Source organism: Macadamia integrifolia, chromosome 5 (assembly GCF_013358625.1).
Source record: "Macadamia integrifolia cultivar HAES 741 chromosome 5, SCU_Mint_v3, whole genome shotgun sequence".
In the NCBI taxonomy this organism is placed as follows: Eukaryota; Viridiplantae; Streptophyta; class Magnoliopsida; order Proteales; family Proteaceae; genus Macadamia; species Macadamia integrifolia.
Window position 1 is genome coordinate 31,376,595 of NC_056561.1, and position 12,953 is coordinate 31,389,547.

Sequence of the window (12,953 nt, forward strand, 5' to 3'; positions counted from 1 at the left end):
AAAAAAAAAAAAAAAACCGTGCACACCAAACGGAAGATTCCGTTTTCTTGTTCCCATAAAACGAAAAAACGTCGGAAACATTTTTTCAGATGACTACCAAACACAGCCCTATCCCTCCATAGAGTCACTGGTTGCAGGTGTAATAAAATAGAAACTAGAGAGAAAGGTAGAGAAAGAAGGGGGTTATGACCAAGGCCTCTCACTTATAGCATTGGTTAGTCTCTCACTAACCCTAAGGCTTCTCATCTCTCACTGCCAAACCAAACTTCTATTCATCTCATAAATCGTGGGTTGATCACTAAATGCTCTTACCCCCAACTAGGGTCTTTGGTAGCCACAAAATAGGAAAGATACTAGTCCCACGCATGGTGTGGGCTACCTTGTACAATAAGTAATGCAAGACCAGATCAGTAACAGTCAGCTAGACCTAATCTCAAAACAGGATCTAAAGAACATAATCAAATCACTCAAAATCAACAAAAAAAGTCAACCTTCTCAGATGAAGGTTGAAATCTAGGATCTAATCACCAACAATGAGGTTAGACACCCTCCAGAAGATAGGATAGAGATAATGGATGGATTGAAAGTACTTAGAGAAATTCAAATCTGAGATAGAGAAATCAGCAAATAGAAAATCTGAAATTAATTTCAATCCAAGATTTAGATTGAGGCCAAGCCTGGATTGAGTTTAGCTCTCAGAAGGATCAATCAACACCCAAAATTTGAAGCAAATCAGATGGTTAGATCTAAAGTAATTAGGCTAACATTAAATATAAAACCCAAAAAAAATTGCAGATTAGGGAGATTATTAAGTAGCAGCAAAACCCATGATCAGAATCCTCTCAAGTCGAGTTGTCCTCTAGGACAGATCTTTGATATCCGAAAGTCTTGGTTGAATCAGATAAATAGAATAGAATCAGAGATTAAAACACTGTAACCTGGAATTGACTGAAAAACAGGGTATCAGCATGATGTAGATAGACAGACTGGGTGCATTACAGAAGAAGGAAGAGCCAGCCACCGAACCAGCCCAATGCTGGCCCATTTTCTCCCATTCGATTCCTAGTCCTGATGTGTTTTGGTTGTTTTGTTTGAGTTCAGCTCCATGTTAGAGTCTTTTAAGTGTCGTTTTAGGAGTCCAATTATGTTTTTTTTTTTTATTTGGTGGACAAATAGCTTATGTCCTAAGCTAAGTAGGAGGTTTCCTAATATGTAATTATGTATTGACTAAGCTTAGTAGGATTTCTCATTTGAGTCCTATTATGTATTGGAGTCATTAACCTCTATAAAAGAGGCATTGCTGTAACTCAAAGACAATTATGATGAATGAAAGTTGCAGCTTTGTGCTCCCGAAATTCTGAGAGAGAATTTCTTCAACAGCTGAGATAGTTATGGGTGAGAGGCCCAGTCAGAGTCAGAGATGGCCATTCCCACCCACATCTATCTCATCTCCATCCATTCTCTCTTTGTTCTAACCTGTGAGAGTGATCTGAGAGTGTTTACTATTGTTTGAAGACCCAAAAGTCCAGCAACCAAATCTGATTGAAGACCAGTCCAAGAACAGGTTTGATTTCAGCGAGGCACTTAGGGTTTTGAAGCTCCATCGAGTTGGCCATATCTCCCACACCTGAATCCTGATCATCCAACCCGTTTGGGATATTTTATTCCAGCCTCCAAGAGGACAACTCGATCCAAGCTTGGTGGCCATCAGAGCCCTCTACCTGCCGTTCTTGAAGATCAACACAAGTTTCCTTGTTTAGAGACCTGAAATCAAGAAGTATCAGATCTTCCAAACCAGCCAGCAGAATCTGAAGATATTTTGGGATTTTGTTCTTCCCTATAGGACCTACAATCAACCAGAGTTTGAGCTTCATCAGAGATTCCTACAGCCAACCGCTGGTCCCCTTGTTCTGCCCTGTTTTAGGGTTTTGCTCCAAATCTGGTTTCCAGATTTCTCTCTTGTTTGGCGGCTTGTTTGATTGGAGTTCTTGGATTATTCTTGGGGGTTATTGCTTAGTCAATACCCTTACATTACTGCAGGCTAGCAAATCAAGCTTTATAGAACTGATTTGATCTTACCTGATGAAAAACCCATAATATTATGTTAATGCAATGTCAACTCAAATAAGATCAGAAAGAACCACAGAACAGCAGCTATATCTATCGACCAAAACTCAGAACAGACTTCAGTTGGCCGCAAAGAAGAGAAGGGGGAAAGGAGAAATCGATCGTGGCAACCTCTCCCAGGTCCAGGTCTCTCACCCGCAGTGTTTCTCACAGCTAAGAGACTGAGCAACTAGCTTTCAATTTATTAATCAAATCATCTGTGGTTTTGAGCCTAACAACGTTTATATAGAACTAAAAATAAACCCCTATTCTTACTAGGATAACTGAAATCAAACTCCGATCATGATTAGGAGCATTAAGTAGCTAATACAACCTAGCTGAATTATAACAGGTAAACTATTCCTATTCGAAATAGGAATAAAATAAAGCTAATACAACAAGAAGAAAAAACTCAGCCTTATCCCAACTTAATAGGGTGCTACATGGATCCATACAAAACACAATAGAGAGGAAAAAAAAAGGGTGGGGGTTGGGGGCAAACAGAGAATAGGGGAGGCGGGAGGTGAAAAGATGAGAGTATAAAGCTAATAAAATACTATTAATAAGCCCCCACGAACTGGATAACTCAATCAAAGCTGGCTGGTTCGATAAACCCATGAACCAGGTCCACCTTGGGCCAAGGTTCTTGCGGGTTTGAGTGGTCCAACCTACATCAATAAGTCACTAAAATAAGGAAAGAAATAACTTAAACTAAGTAGTATCTAAATAAAACTCAAAATTAAAAACTAAATAATATGACCCGCGATTCTGCTTTTGAGTGAACCAGCTAATACCCAGACTGATGGGCTTAGTCTGGCCTGGCAGAACCACGGGCCTAAGTATGGGCCTGGTTCTTCTTGAGCTTGTGATGGTACTGCTTGCTGTAGTACTTATCTACATCACTGTCAATGCACAATTATATTCATATTTCATACTCTAAACAACTTTTGCAGTAGAACATAAAGTGAAGATGGCCATGACACAAGCAAAATGGAAGCCAATATGAGCAAAAACACTGCAGAGGTGCACAACCAATTTTCGTTCAGTAAAGAGGTCCGTAACTCCTTATAGGGATAGAAAACAAATGTAGGACTCTCGTAGGTAAACTTGTTTAAATACTTGATAGATGTTTCAAAGGTATATTAGACAGTAGTTAGGCAGGGAGGGAAAATAAAGAAGCAAGGAAATTGGGATTTTCACAAAATTAGGATTTGAGTGGATCGGAAACGGATAAGAATGAAATGGGTGAAGTTTGAAGTTAAAAGGGGAGGGTTAGATATGCAAGAAGAGTAGTTGACTTGAAACTTATTATTTTGCTGATAAATTCAGTGAAGGATAGGTTTTAGAAGGTAAGTAAATAAAGCTAATACGGTCCTAAAGTGGGACCATCAGGAGATCAAGTCACCAAATTGGCCTCTAATCCTTTCTAACATAGCATCAAAATTCATAAAAGTGCAGCTGACTTTCATCAAAAAAGGATCCAACCCAAAAGGATAGCATGAAAGATTACAATGCTTGCAAATGTTGCAATTTATATATATATATATATATATATATATGTTGGAAGTTATAGATGGAAAATTTGAGTTAAAATCTGATATCAAGCTTTCATCAAGTTGCCTATATATATATATATATATATATATTGGAAGTTATAGATGGAAAATTTGAGTTAAAATCTGATATCAAGCTTTCATCAAGTTGCCCTATAATGCTTCCAAGCACAGCATCCACAGAATTAGCTTTGACTAAGGATGCTATCTATATGAAAACCATGAAGGCAAAAAAAATCGGTTGATAGTGATCTAGGAGTGTACCTGGAATTTAAGTTATATAGATCTTTTGGCATGTAACCCTCAGGTGATACAGAGTCTGTAGGCGGTGGTAACCATATTGCAGTGAAACCAAGTGAAGCTAGTTCATTTACTTTCTGTTTAAGTTCCATGTACCATCTTCTAGATTTATGAGATTCCCAGTTAAATCCCTGGCAAAGTATTTCATATCCGGAACCTGTCCCTGAGCACACTTTTGCTGGGGGTTTAAGTGTCTTAGTTTCTGGAGCGGACGTCTCAGTTTCTGGAGCAGATGTCTCAGTTTCTGGAGTAGACTCCTCCACAAATGCTGGACTGGAGCCTCTAAAGATGCTATAGGCTTCTGCAGCCAACTTTTCAATTTCTTGAAGGATATATTCATGCCATTCTTTGGATTTTGTTTCACGACTCTTTTCAGATGAGATGTCACTCACCAAATTCCTTATTTCACTGATAATTCCATCAGTGTAAGCAGCTTGAGAAACCGTGGTACTTGCCTCTGTAATCTTCCCAGATTCACCAACAGAACTTGATCCAGGTCCTTCATGAACGGAGGAATCATTCTTGGCAAAGCTACCAGTATTTGAAAGTGGAATATAGAAGTCATTACCCATATATTTCAGCCATGTCTTGTCATTTAGATTAAGCACAAAAAGAAAACCCATAAACTTCTTATCTAAAGAGAATAATCCCCAACTTCCATAACCATCTTCTTTAGGCTGCAAAAACAGTATCTTGGTAAATAATCGGTAATGATAAGGAAATGAAACATTCCCAATAGTTGCAACCAAAATTAAGAACTACAGATCAAAGAATAAAGACAAATCCAATTGGTCATCCAAACATATTGTACAAGTAGATGACAAAAGATGTCAGAGCTAAAACTAAGAATGAGAAAATAATAAAGGAATAATAGAAATGTAGCAAAGCCAGAAACTTATTTTATGATGACTACCAGATATAGTTCATGAGCCTGAAAAAAAGTGGTTTGCTTCATCTTACACATCCAGTTTTATACAGCCACTGCCTCGTCATTTGTAAATATAAATTTGGATAAAAGCCTTGCTGCCTCACAAAAGTTAATCTTCTTAAAAGGAGAAATTTTTCCATGACATCCATTACACGATATAGAAATTTGGCTCAACTAAGCAATATTGGGAATCAACTCAGCATAGAAATTATAAACAGGGTAAGCTCATATTTTGTAGAGCAAATGTGAAACGAAATTGAAAAATGAAAAAGATTCACTTGCTATGCTTCGCAAAAGACATTGCTTAGGACCAACAGGTCACACGACAGGTGCACTCATGGTTTAAAGTATCTCTAGCACCGATACGATAACCTCCGATACATATCTTAAAATTAGCCGACTGATACGGATCCGGATCCCAAGGACTGAAATCGGATCGCTTAGGGCCCACTAAAGAACCAAATAGTTCACTCTAGGCAAACCAGGGGCAATAATGTAATTTCTGATAAGATTAAGGAGCTTTATAGAGTGAAATAAGTGACTAAGGACTTAAAAGGAATTAACTTCAAAGAGAAAGGAGCAATTCTGAAAATTAAAATAGCAGTGGGGTTAAATTGAAATAAAACCAAGAATGAAGAGTTACTTTGCAAACTAGGAAAGAGAGGATGTCTTTAATAAAGAACTTAAAAATTGAAAGGACTTATCTGTAATAAGCAGAAGTTATATTATGAAAATAAAAGACCTTTCTTCTTCCTCATGATGGAGTTCAGAAGCGGCAGCCAGCAAGCCTTCAACGCAGAGAACTCCTTCAAATCTTGTCGGATGGCCATGAAACTTCAGGCGTAGGCTGAGCACCCAGTGCTCTCTTGAATCCAACAGGCATGTGTCAAAAAACAGCACACAAAGGGGATCGATTGCACCTGCAACTTAGATCAGGCGACAGGTTTTGGTTCAGCTTAGTTGCAAGTCTTGTTCCCCACTATTGGAAAGACCTTTGAGGCTGAAACTCTACGGTTCAGGTCGCCTAGGAGAGAGGTTCTCATGCCCTAAGTCTCAATCCAAAAAACCCATGCATGAGGGAGATCAATCAGCTTCAAGGAGACAGCAACGATCGCCAGAAACAGGGTAGGGAAACAAACCAGAAAATAATGGATATGGAGCAATAAGGAAGAAGAAATAAAGAAGCAGAAGAATAGAGAGAAGAGAAAAGAGAGTCAGGGGAGGGGAGAATAACTCACGGCAGCCATGGTTTCATACCAAAATTTCTATTCTTCAAACTTCAAAATCTCAAAACTAAAACTTCCCCATCGTTTACATACCCAATATAAAGGAAAAAATCAAACAATTAATGGCAACTACTGAAAAGAAAACTATTCTAAAATTAGAAGCTAGCTAAATTCGAAGGAAATTGTTTCTAAAACAAAAGAAAATCAAATCAAAGATTTTTTTTTTTCCTAAGTCCATAGTGCAACTGCATCACCGACCATTACGGTGAGTGATACCAATACTTTAACCCTTGATCTTCAACATATCTTAGCGTATCTCCAGTACGATACGATACCCTCCGATACGTATCTTAAAATTAGCTGACCGATACAGTGACCGATATCGATACGTTAATCCTTGAATTCTTTAGCATATCTTAGCGTATCTCCGGTACAATATGATACCCTCCGATACGTATCTTAATTTATCAAGCCAATACGGCGACCGATACCGATACTTTAATCCTTGGGTGCACTCTCTATCCTTCAGCCCTTCGCCTATCGGCTTGGCAGGCAAGATACCTTGATCTGTCTTCGGCTTTGATTTGTTATGCTCAACAGCTCCAACAAGTCCATAGACAAGCTTCTGGTTAACTTCTTACTTTTAATGGAAATGGAGGAATATTAAACTGAAATGTGGGTAACAATTTGCGTAGGAACTAGAAACACCTACACTTTTCTAGGTTTTGTAAAGAAGTCATCATGATAAATACCTATGGACAGCATTGTCAGTTGGATGTCCTAATCCTTAACCTATATTTACTTGATTCCTAGGGTTCATATAGACTTAGGTCATGTCATGAGTGATGCTTCAGCCACTTTTGCAGCCAGCACAATGCAAAAGCCACTGGAAGATGACAGGTGCCCCCTCATATTTGGATTACAAGGTTGCCCAGCCTATTTTAAGGAAGTGGTCATCAGAAAGCTGCTCATCCAAACATGCTGACATGACTGAAGATCCAAGGTGCAGCGAGAAAAGAGAAAGCAGAGTACAGACCTCTGACCCAACCAAAACCTTAACAGGCAGGAAGAAAATTCTCTCACATGTGCTGGTAAAGCCCACTAAAAGTTGTGATGGCTACAATCCACTTATTTGATGTCTATCTTTTTAATATTTACATACAACTAGAAGCATTTGGACAGTCCAAAAAACAGATATGGGAAGAGTTTCTGAATCTAGAAAATATCCATTTAAAAGCCTGAAGTGCCTTGTCAACCCAAAAAAGATGGAACCAAAGTATTAGGAAAATATTTCAAAAGAATTTAGAATTGCTTTGTTGGAGGCTTCCAAATAACCTGAGTCTATTTGAGTCCAAGATTTAAAGATAAGTGTATTCTAACTCAATTCTGTTGGTAGCCAGAAGCCCCCAAAATGGCTCCACGGGGCGTGGAGGAGTATTCTCAAAATAGGTGTGTGCTAGAGTGTGGATCCTGGAGTGGATATTAACGTTCTGATTGTCATTTTGGTTCCTTCAATTCCTGCTTTCAGAGTAACTGACTCTGTTCCTTGAGTTCCAGAATGCCCTCCAGCGACTTCCCTGATTAGACATAGGACTTGAAACATAAGAGTTGATTTCTGAATGATATTATATGGATATATGCACCTGCATGTGTGAGTTGAGAGGAAGTATTGTGACTTTTCATTACGAATGGCTTACTTACATATAAAGCCTCCACTGACTCCAACATAGATCCCCAAATCCAAAACAAACCCCCGTTACCCCACTTCAATCCAATAATATGCCCTTCAAATAGAAAATAGCAGTAGCACCAAGCACCATTATTCTCCTGTGGAAATGTGCACTGAATATTGCTCCAACCCATAACCTTATAAATCATATAAATCAAAAGCTGTCCATTTTTTAATTGAAATCCTTGTGGCATCTATCACTCAAATATAAACTTGCCACACATACCAAGCAGCTTGACCTCTTTTCATTCACACTGAATCTTCACGATATAGTAACTCCTCGGCATTATCAAAGATTCGGAATAAACTATAGCCAGTTTCTACCGAACCAGAAGCTTTTTTCGCCATATCAGAATTTAGACATCGAAACAAGGGACCCAAAGTTGCATTCCCGAAGGAGCATTTCCTGAACTTATGGTACATGGGTACTGGTACATATGTCAGGATCTGACAAAGATGGATATTTCAAAATATTCTATACCTGACAAATAATTTTATAAGTGTTATCACAGATATTAAGTGTTTCATGTGCAAGCATGCACAATTTATTTATTCTTCACATACTTTGTTTAGGGATAGTCAAAGTTTAATATATTTAGGGATAGTCAAATTTTAATACATATATATAGATAGATAGATAGATACACTAAATCCTTCAAGAAATTCTGTATAAAAGTCAGCTTAGGATCACGGTTCACCATGCACAGATAAACGTAAGTAATAATAATGGATACACCTTTCTCTCCCAACATCTGGCAGCTAGTACTCTGAAGTGTTTAGGTAAAAGAGGTTGCAATTCAATTGCTGGAAGGTTTTAATGGGCTCCGGATGGCGAAATGAAAGACATTAATTGAAGGGGAGGTAATGGCAAATGAACTATGTAGAGCTAGGGATCAATTATTATTTGTGAATGTTATGCTGAGCCTAAGTTGGGATAGTATGAGCTTGGTTGAAGTCCAAATCAAATGGGGGCCTAAATTTGCGAACTTTTTATTGATGAGCTGATGCACATTCCCTCCCTATTTCCTGTGTACGCTTTATTCCATAGCTAGCCAACAGGGCCAACAGGTATCAGTCAAAGCAAATTACAACATAACCCTTTAGATTCATGCACTAACGCAGGTGCCAATCAACATATGCAGCTGGAAAGCACATCTAAACTTCTTTGAGTCTAATTTTCTTGGTTCATTGTAACTGTAAGAAGGTTATGTAAATATACTACACCAACAAGTATAACACTGCAATAACAAATTCAGGTATTATAAACTAGTGACATGTAATTTAGTTTCACATGCAGAAAAAGATTACTTCTGTACCTGTAACAAAGTCTGCAAAGCCATTTTCTTATAGATTTTGGTTTCTGGTGGATGAGGGCCAGCTGGAATTTCCCACTTTTTATCATTATCTCTGCAAACTCCCCAGTGAACAACTACACCTCCAGTTAGATCAGTTTCTAAACGAACAACATTCTTATCCTTCTCCGGGCTATTTGTAACAGAAACAGTCATAAAGTTTTCAAGACGAACTTCTTTTAAGATAGAATGTTCTTTACAGAATCCTTCAAGATTCCTAGTTTTCTGCTTCGGATCCACTGGTTCACTGTTGTCATCTTGATCTTTAGGTTCAGATCTTTCTGGTTTGAGAAGCATTGACGACAATTGGCTGAGAGCTCCTGGGATTCATTAAAAACATAGATGTAATTGGTCTGTTTGTTTGTTCACAAAACTTAAATGAGGGAATTCAGTTACTTAAGAAAGAACTGCAGTGACCATGACCACAGCAAACTCTACCCATCGCAGTCCTATACATGGCCCAGTGAAGCCAAAATATCACTTTCTCCATCATCTCCTTGTGGCCCTCATGCATGGGCAGGGAAAGGCACTTAATGGGTATTTGGTAACTATGGACACTTTAAAGCTACCCAAAGTACCCAGGATATGCCTTTTCACGTCAGTTCAAGAGACAGCAAAGAGAAGGGAGGGAGTGTGGCAGCAGGGGATCTTCTCCCAGTCCATTGACCTGGAAATACATAAAATTGAATTGCCAGCCCTTGTGTTTGATCAGCCATGACTGAATAGTCTGAATTTAGTGCAATTTGATGATTCTAATGAACCTATGGCTATAATATTACCCTTTTTTGGACTCCCTCTATACTCTTTTCAACACTACCAATTTTGGGCATGGATGCTCAAATAGGCATGACTTGGCACTAAGACTCACATCATGGTTGCCCCACTAAAGCAAAACACATCATCACTTATCAGCTATCACACCATTCCTTTCTGCAGATGACACATAATGATGAAAGTTTTATTGTAAGATTTTTCTCAACAATAAATACTGGATGGGTTAAGATTGGATTTTAAAGATCCTTTGTCAAGTTTCGAAAACCAAGCAAGGCCAAAATGATTGATCAACAAATTGATAAGAAATGGCATGAGCAAATTAGAACAAAAAATTCACTGCATATCATAACACACAACCTGGCCATATTCCAACGCCCTTTTTATTGCTTATAAGATTGCAATCTTCGCGAAGGTAGTCCACGAGAGGTACTTTGAAATCTCTCCCTCTGTGCTGACACCAAGTTCCAGTTTCCTCGTCCTACACCACAAAAACCCAAATGTGACCATAAAGGGTTACAAAATGTGTACTAAACATACACCCAATGGAGAAGCAAGCTTTTAAACTGCAAATAGCTAAAAGATGGAACCTTGAGGACAAAATTTATAGCTGCAATTGAACTGCGAGTATTAAAATTGATCTGCACTTCATGGAATGTCTTTCCCTCAGAAGTTGATGACAAGTTCTTCAAAGGTGTCTCTATTGCATAAGCCTAAAAACACCAAATGAATGATTCATTTTCACATGTAACGCATAGAGACTCAACGAACCTACATCTCAATCCAGCAGCACCATAAATGAATACCTTCATAGGAACAGAGCCAGGGGGTCTCATTTCAGGTGGTGGTTGATCCCACTCACTGCCAATCATACGAAATAAATGCTTCAAGAGGAATATTCATAAGGAACAAATAAAAAAGAATCCAGAAAATTATAATAATAAATATAAAAAACACGGTAGTCCCAATTCAAGTTACTTACTCCAATGTTCTTATATATTCATCGTTAAACATAAAACGAAGGAACTAGATAAAAGGACCAAAAGTAGAGATTCGAAGAACATTGACGGTGAAGCAAATCAAACCTGCCGACTTCATTAATATAATTTACACCCCAATGCAAAACCCATTTCCCTGGAAGATTGCATCCCACATTAAGCCGCCAATTCTCTTTATCCTTCCCTTCCTCCAACCTCACAGAGACTTTCCCTTCCACCTACCAAAGCCAATTAACCAAATTGCAGACCCTCATCTTCCAGAACAACCAAAAGAAGAAGAATGAAAAACGATACAATTTTATTTTTTTTCTCTTAAAAAGAAAAAGAAGAAAATACCGTCAGAGTTTGTCTCAACGTGAAAGTCTTCTGAAACGTGATCTCGGACGCTTCTGAAGTATCAATGGTAGCAGTATCAGTAGAACTAGCCTTGAGCGTAGGAATAGTGCGTGGCTTGAAGTTGCAGAAGCTTCCGCCATTAAAGACTAGCTTCGGAGGAAAGTAATTCAAATAGGATAGCTTAGCTTGCTTTGATTTGGAACGAATCCTGAACACTGAACGTGAAGAGGCTCTAGCCTTACGGTAGACATCGATCAAAGTAAACTGGTAAGGATTCAGCAGAGAACGAGAGAGAGAGATACAGATTACAGAGAGACGCGCACACACAAAGCACAGATAGAAATAGTAAGATTCGCTGCAGATGGTTCTATCTATCAGAAATTTTTTGTGTCGCCCGCCGAGAGCGACTTGGAGAGAAAAAGAGAGGGGAGGAGAGAGATTCTCCCTTGTTTTTTATATCTTTATGGGGATGGTGGGATGGGTGATGTTTGTGAATCTGAGGGGGCCAGGGGGTGTGAATGAATGGAAAAAAGGCAAAAGGGAAGGGTACGGTGGTGAATATCTTCAGGCGAACTTTTCGTGGATTCAAACTGTCAACGTTGGGAGGGGAAAACAAATATTATATTTAAGAGGAATATATTTCGGTGATGGACTCTCGCTCTTTCATGGAAAGCACATGACCTTTTAGCTTCCTCATCTGGCCATTGACTTTTGAGTTCAGAGTTCCACAATTCTGATACAAGAATCGGTTTCTCAATTGATATCGATCCAAAATGGATCGGACAGGGGTGTCAATTCTGTGATTTGCATAAGTTCAATTAATAAACGTGTCACGTTTGATTCAAAATGTATATTGAATAGACATTCACAGTACAGGTAATTAGCTCATTAGACGTTCGATCAAACTTACACTATTATATATATGACTTGAATTGATTTGTTCTAACCCGATTGAGTCAGACCCTTTAATGCCACATAAAATTCCTATTTTGTCACAGTTGGCAAGAAACTAATTAAAATTTCTTGCAATTTACTTTGTTATAGGATTTGATTTAGTTGAGCTTCTCTTTGTAAGTTGTAATGGTCATAATTTCTTAAGACCCGTTTAAGGTAGTCGATTAAAGACTAACACAGATTGCCCCGATTATAAACCATATCATGCCCCCCAAAACTATGCCTGTTTACTTAAATGGGCGTTCGTAATGCAACGCTTCCAAGTGGCCAAGCTCAGCCCGACCAATTGACAACCTTAGATCGGAGCATGGTTTTGTACATAGTATCGGAATGGGAATGATACATATCACCCTTATCGGATAAAAATATTCTTAATTTATAAGAAAATGAATTTTTTGACCTTTTTATCCCTGATCCATATCACTCAATTGATATAGTATTGTCAAATTAGAAACCTAACCAAATTGATATGGATCACTCAATAGGGCCGATCTGATACAAATACTTAGAACCATAGGTTAGACAGAAAATAATCTTGGTTGTCGAATTGGGATCCTCTCCAATGACTCTGCTTCTATCGATTCTTTAACCAGATAAATGAGATTGGACTATATACATGTGAGAGGTTGGAGGGTGAGAAGATCCAAACCGACTATTCGAACCGACTCGATTCCTCAAACCATACTCTTAACTTATATTT

The 12,953-nt window shown here is 38.4% G+C and overlaps 1 protein-coding gene across 1 annotated transcript in view; it reads right to left on the reverse strand.

Annotated features, from left to right (window-relative positions):
• The window catches only part of LOC122079088 (alpha-amylase 3, chloroplastic-like), a 46,639-nt gene extending 34,882 nt beyond the window's left edge, over window positions 1-11,757 (reverse strand). Inside the window, 8 exon segments of the mRNA XM_042645333.1 lie at window positions 3,924-4,636; window positions 9,159-9,514; window positions 10,326-10,446; window positions 10,556-10,678; window positions 10,772-10,826; window positions 11,051-11,181; window positions 11,300-11,508; window positions 11,511-11,757. Of these exon segments, the coding sequence (XP_042501267.1) occupies window positions 3,924-4,636; window positions 9,159-9,514; window positions 10,326-10,446; window positions 10,556-10,678; window positions 10,772-10,826; window positions 11,051-11,181; window positions 11,300-11,508; window positions 11,511-11,550 (1,748 nt within the window). The 5' untranslated portion in view covers window positions 11,551-11,757.
• Between the last annotated feature and the right edge of the window lie 1,196 nt (window positions 11,758-12,953).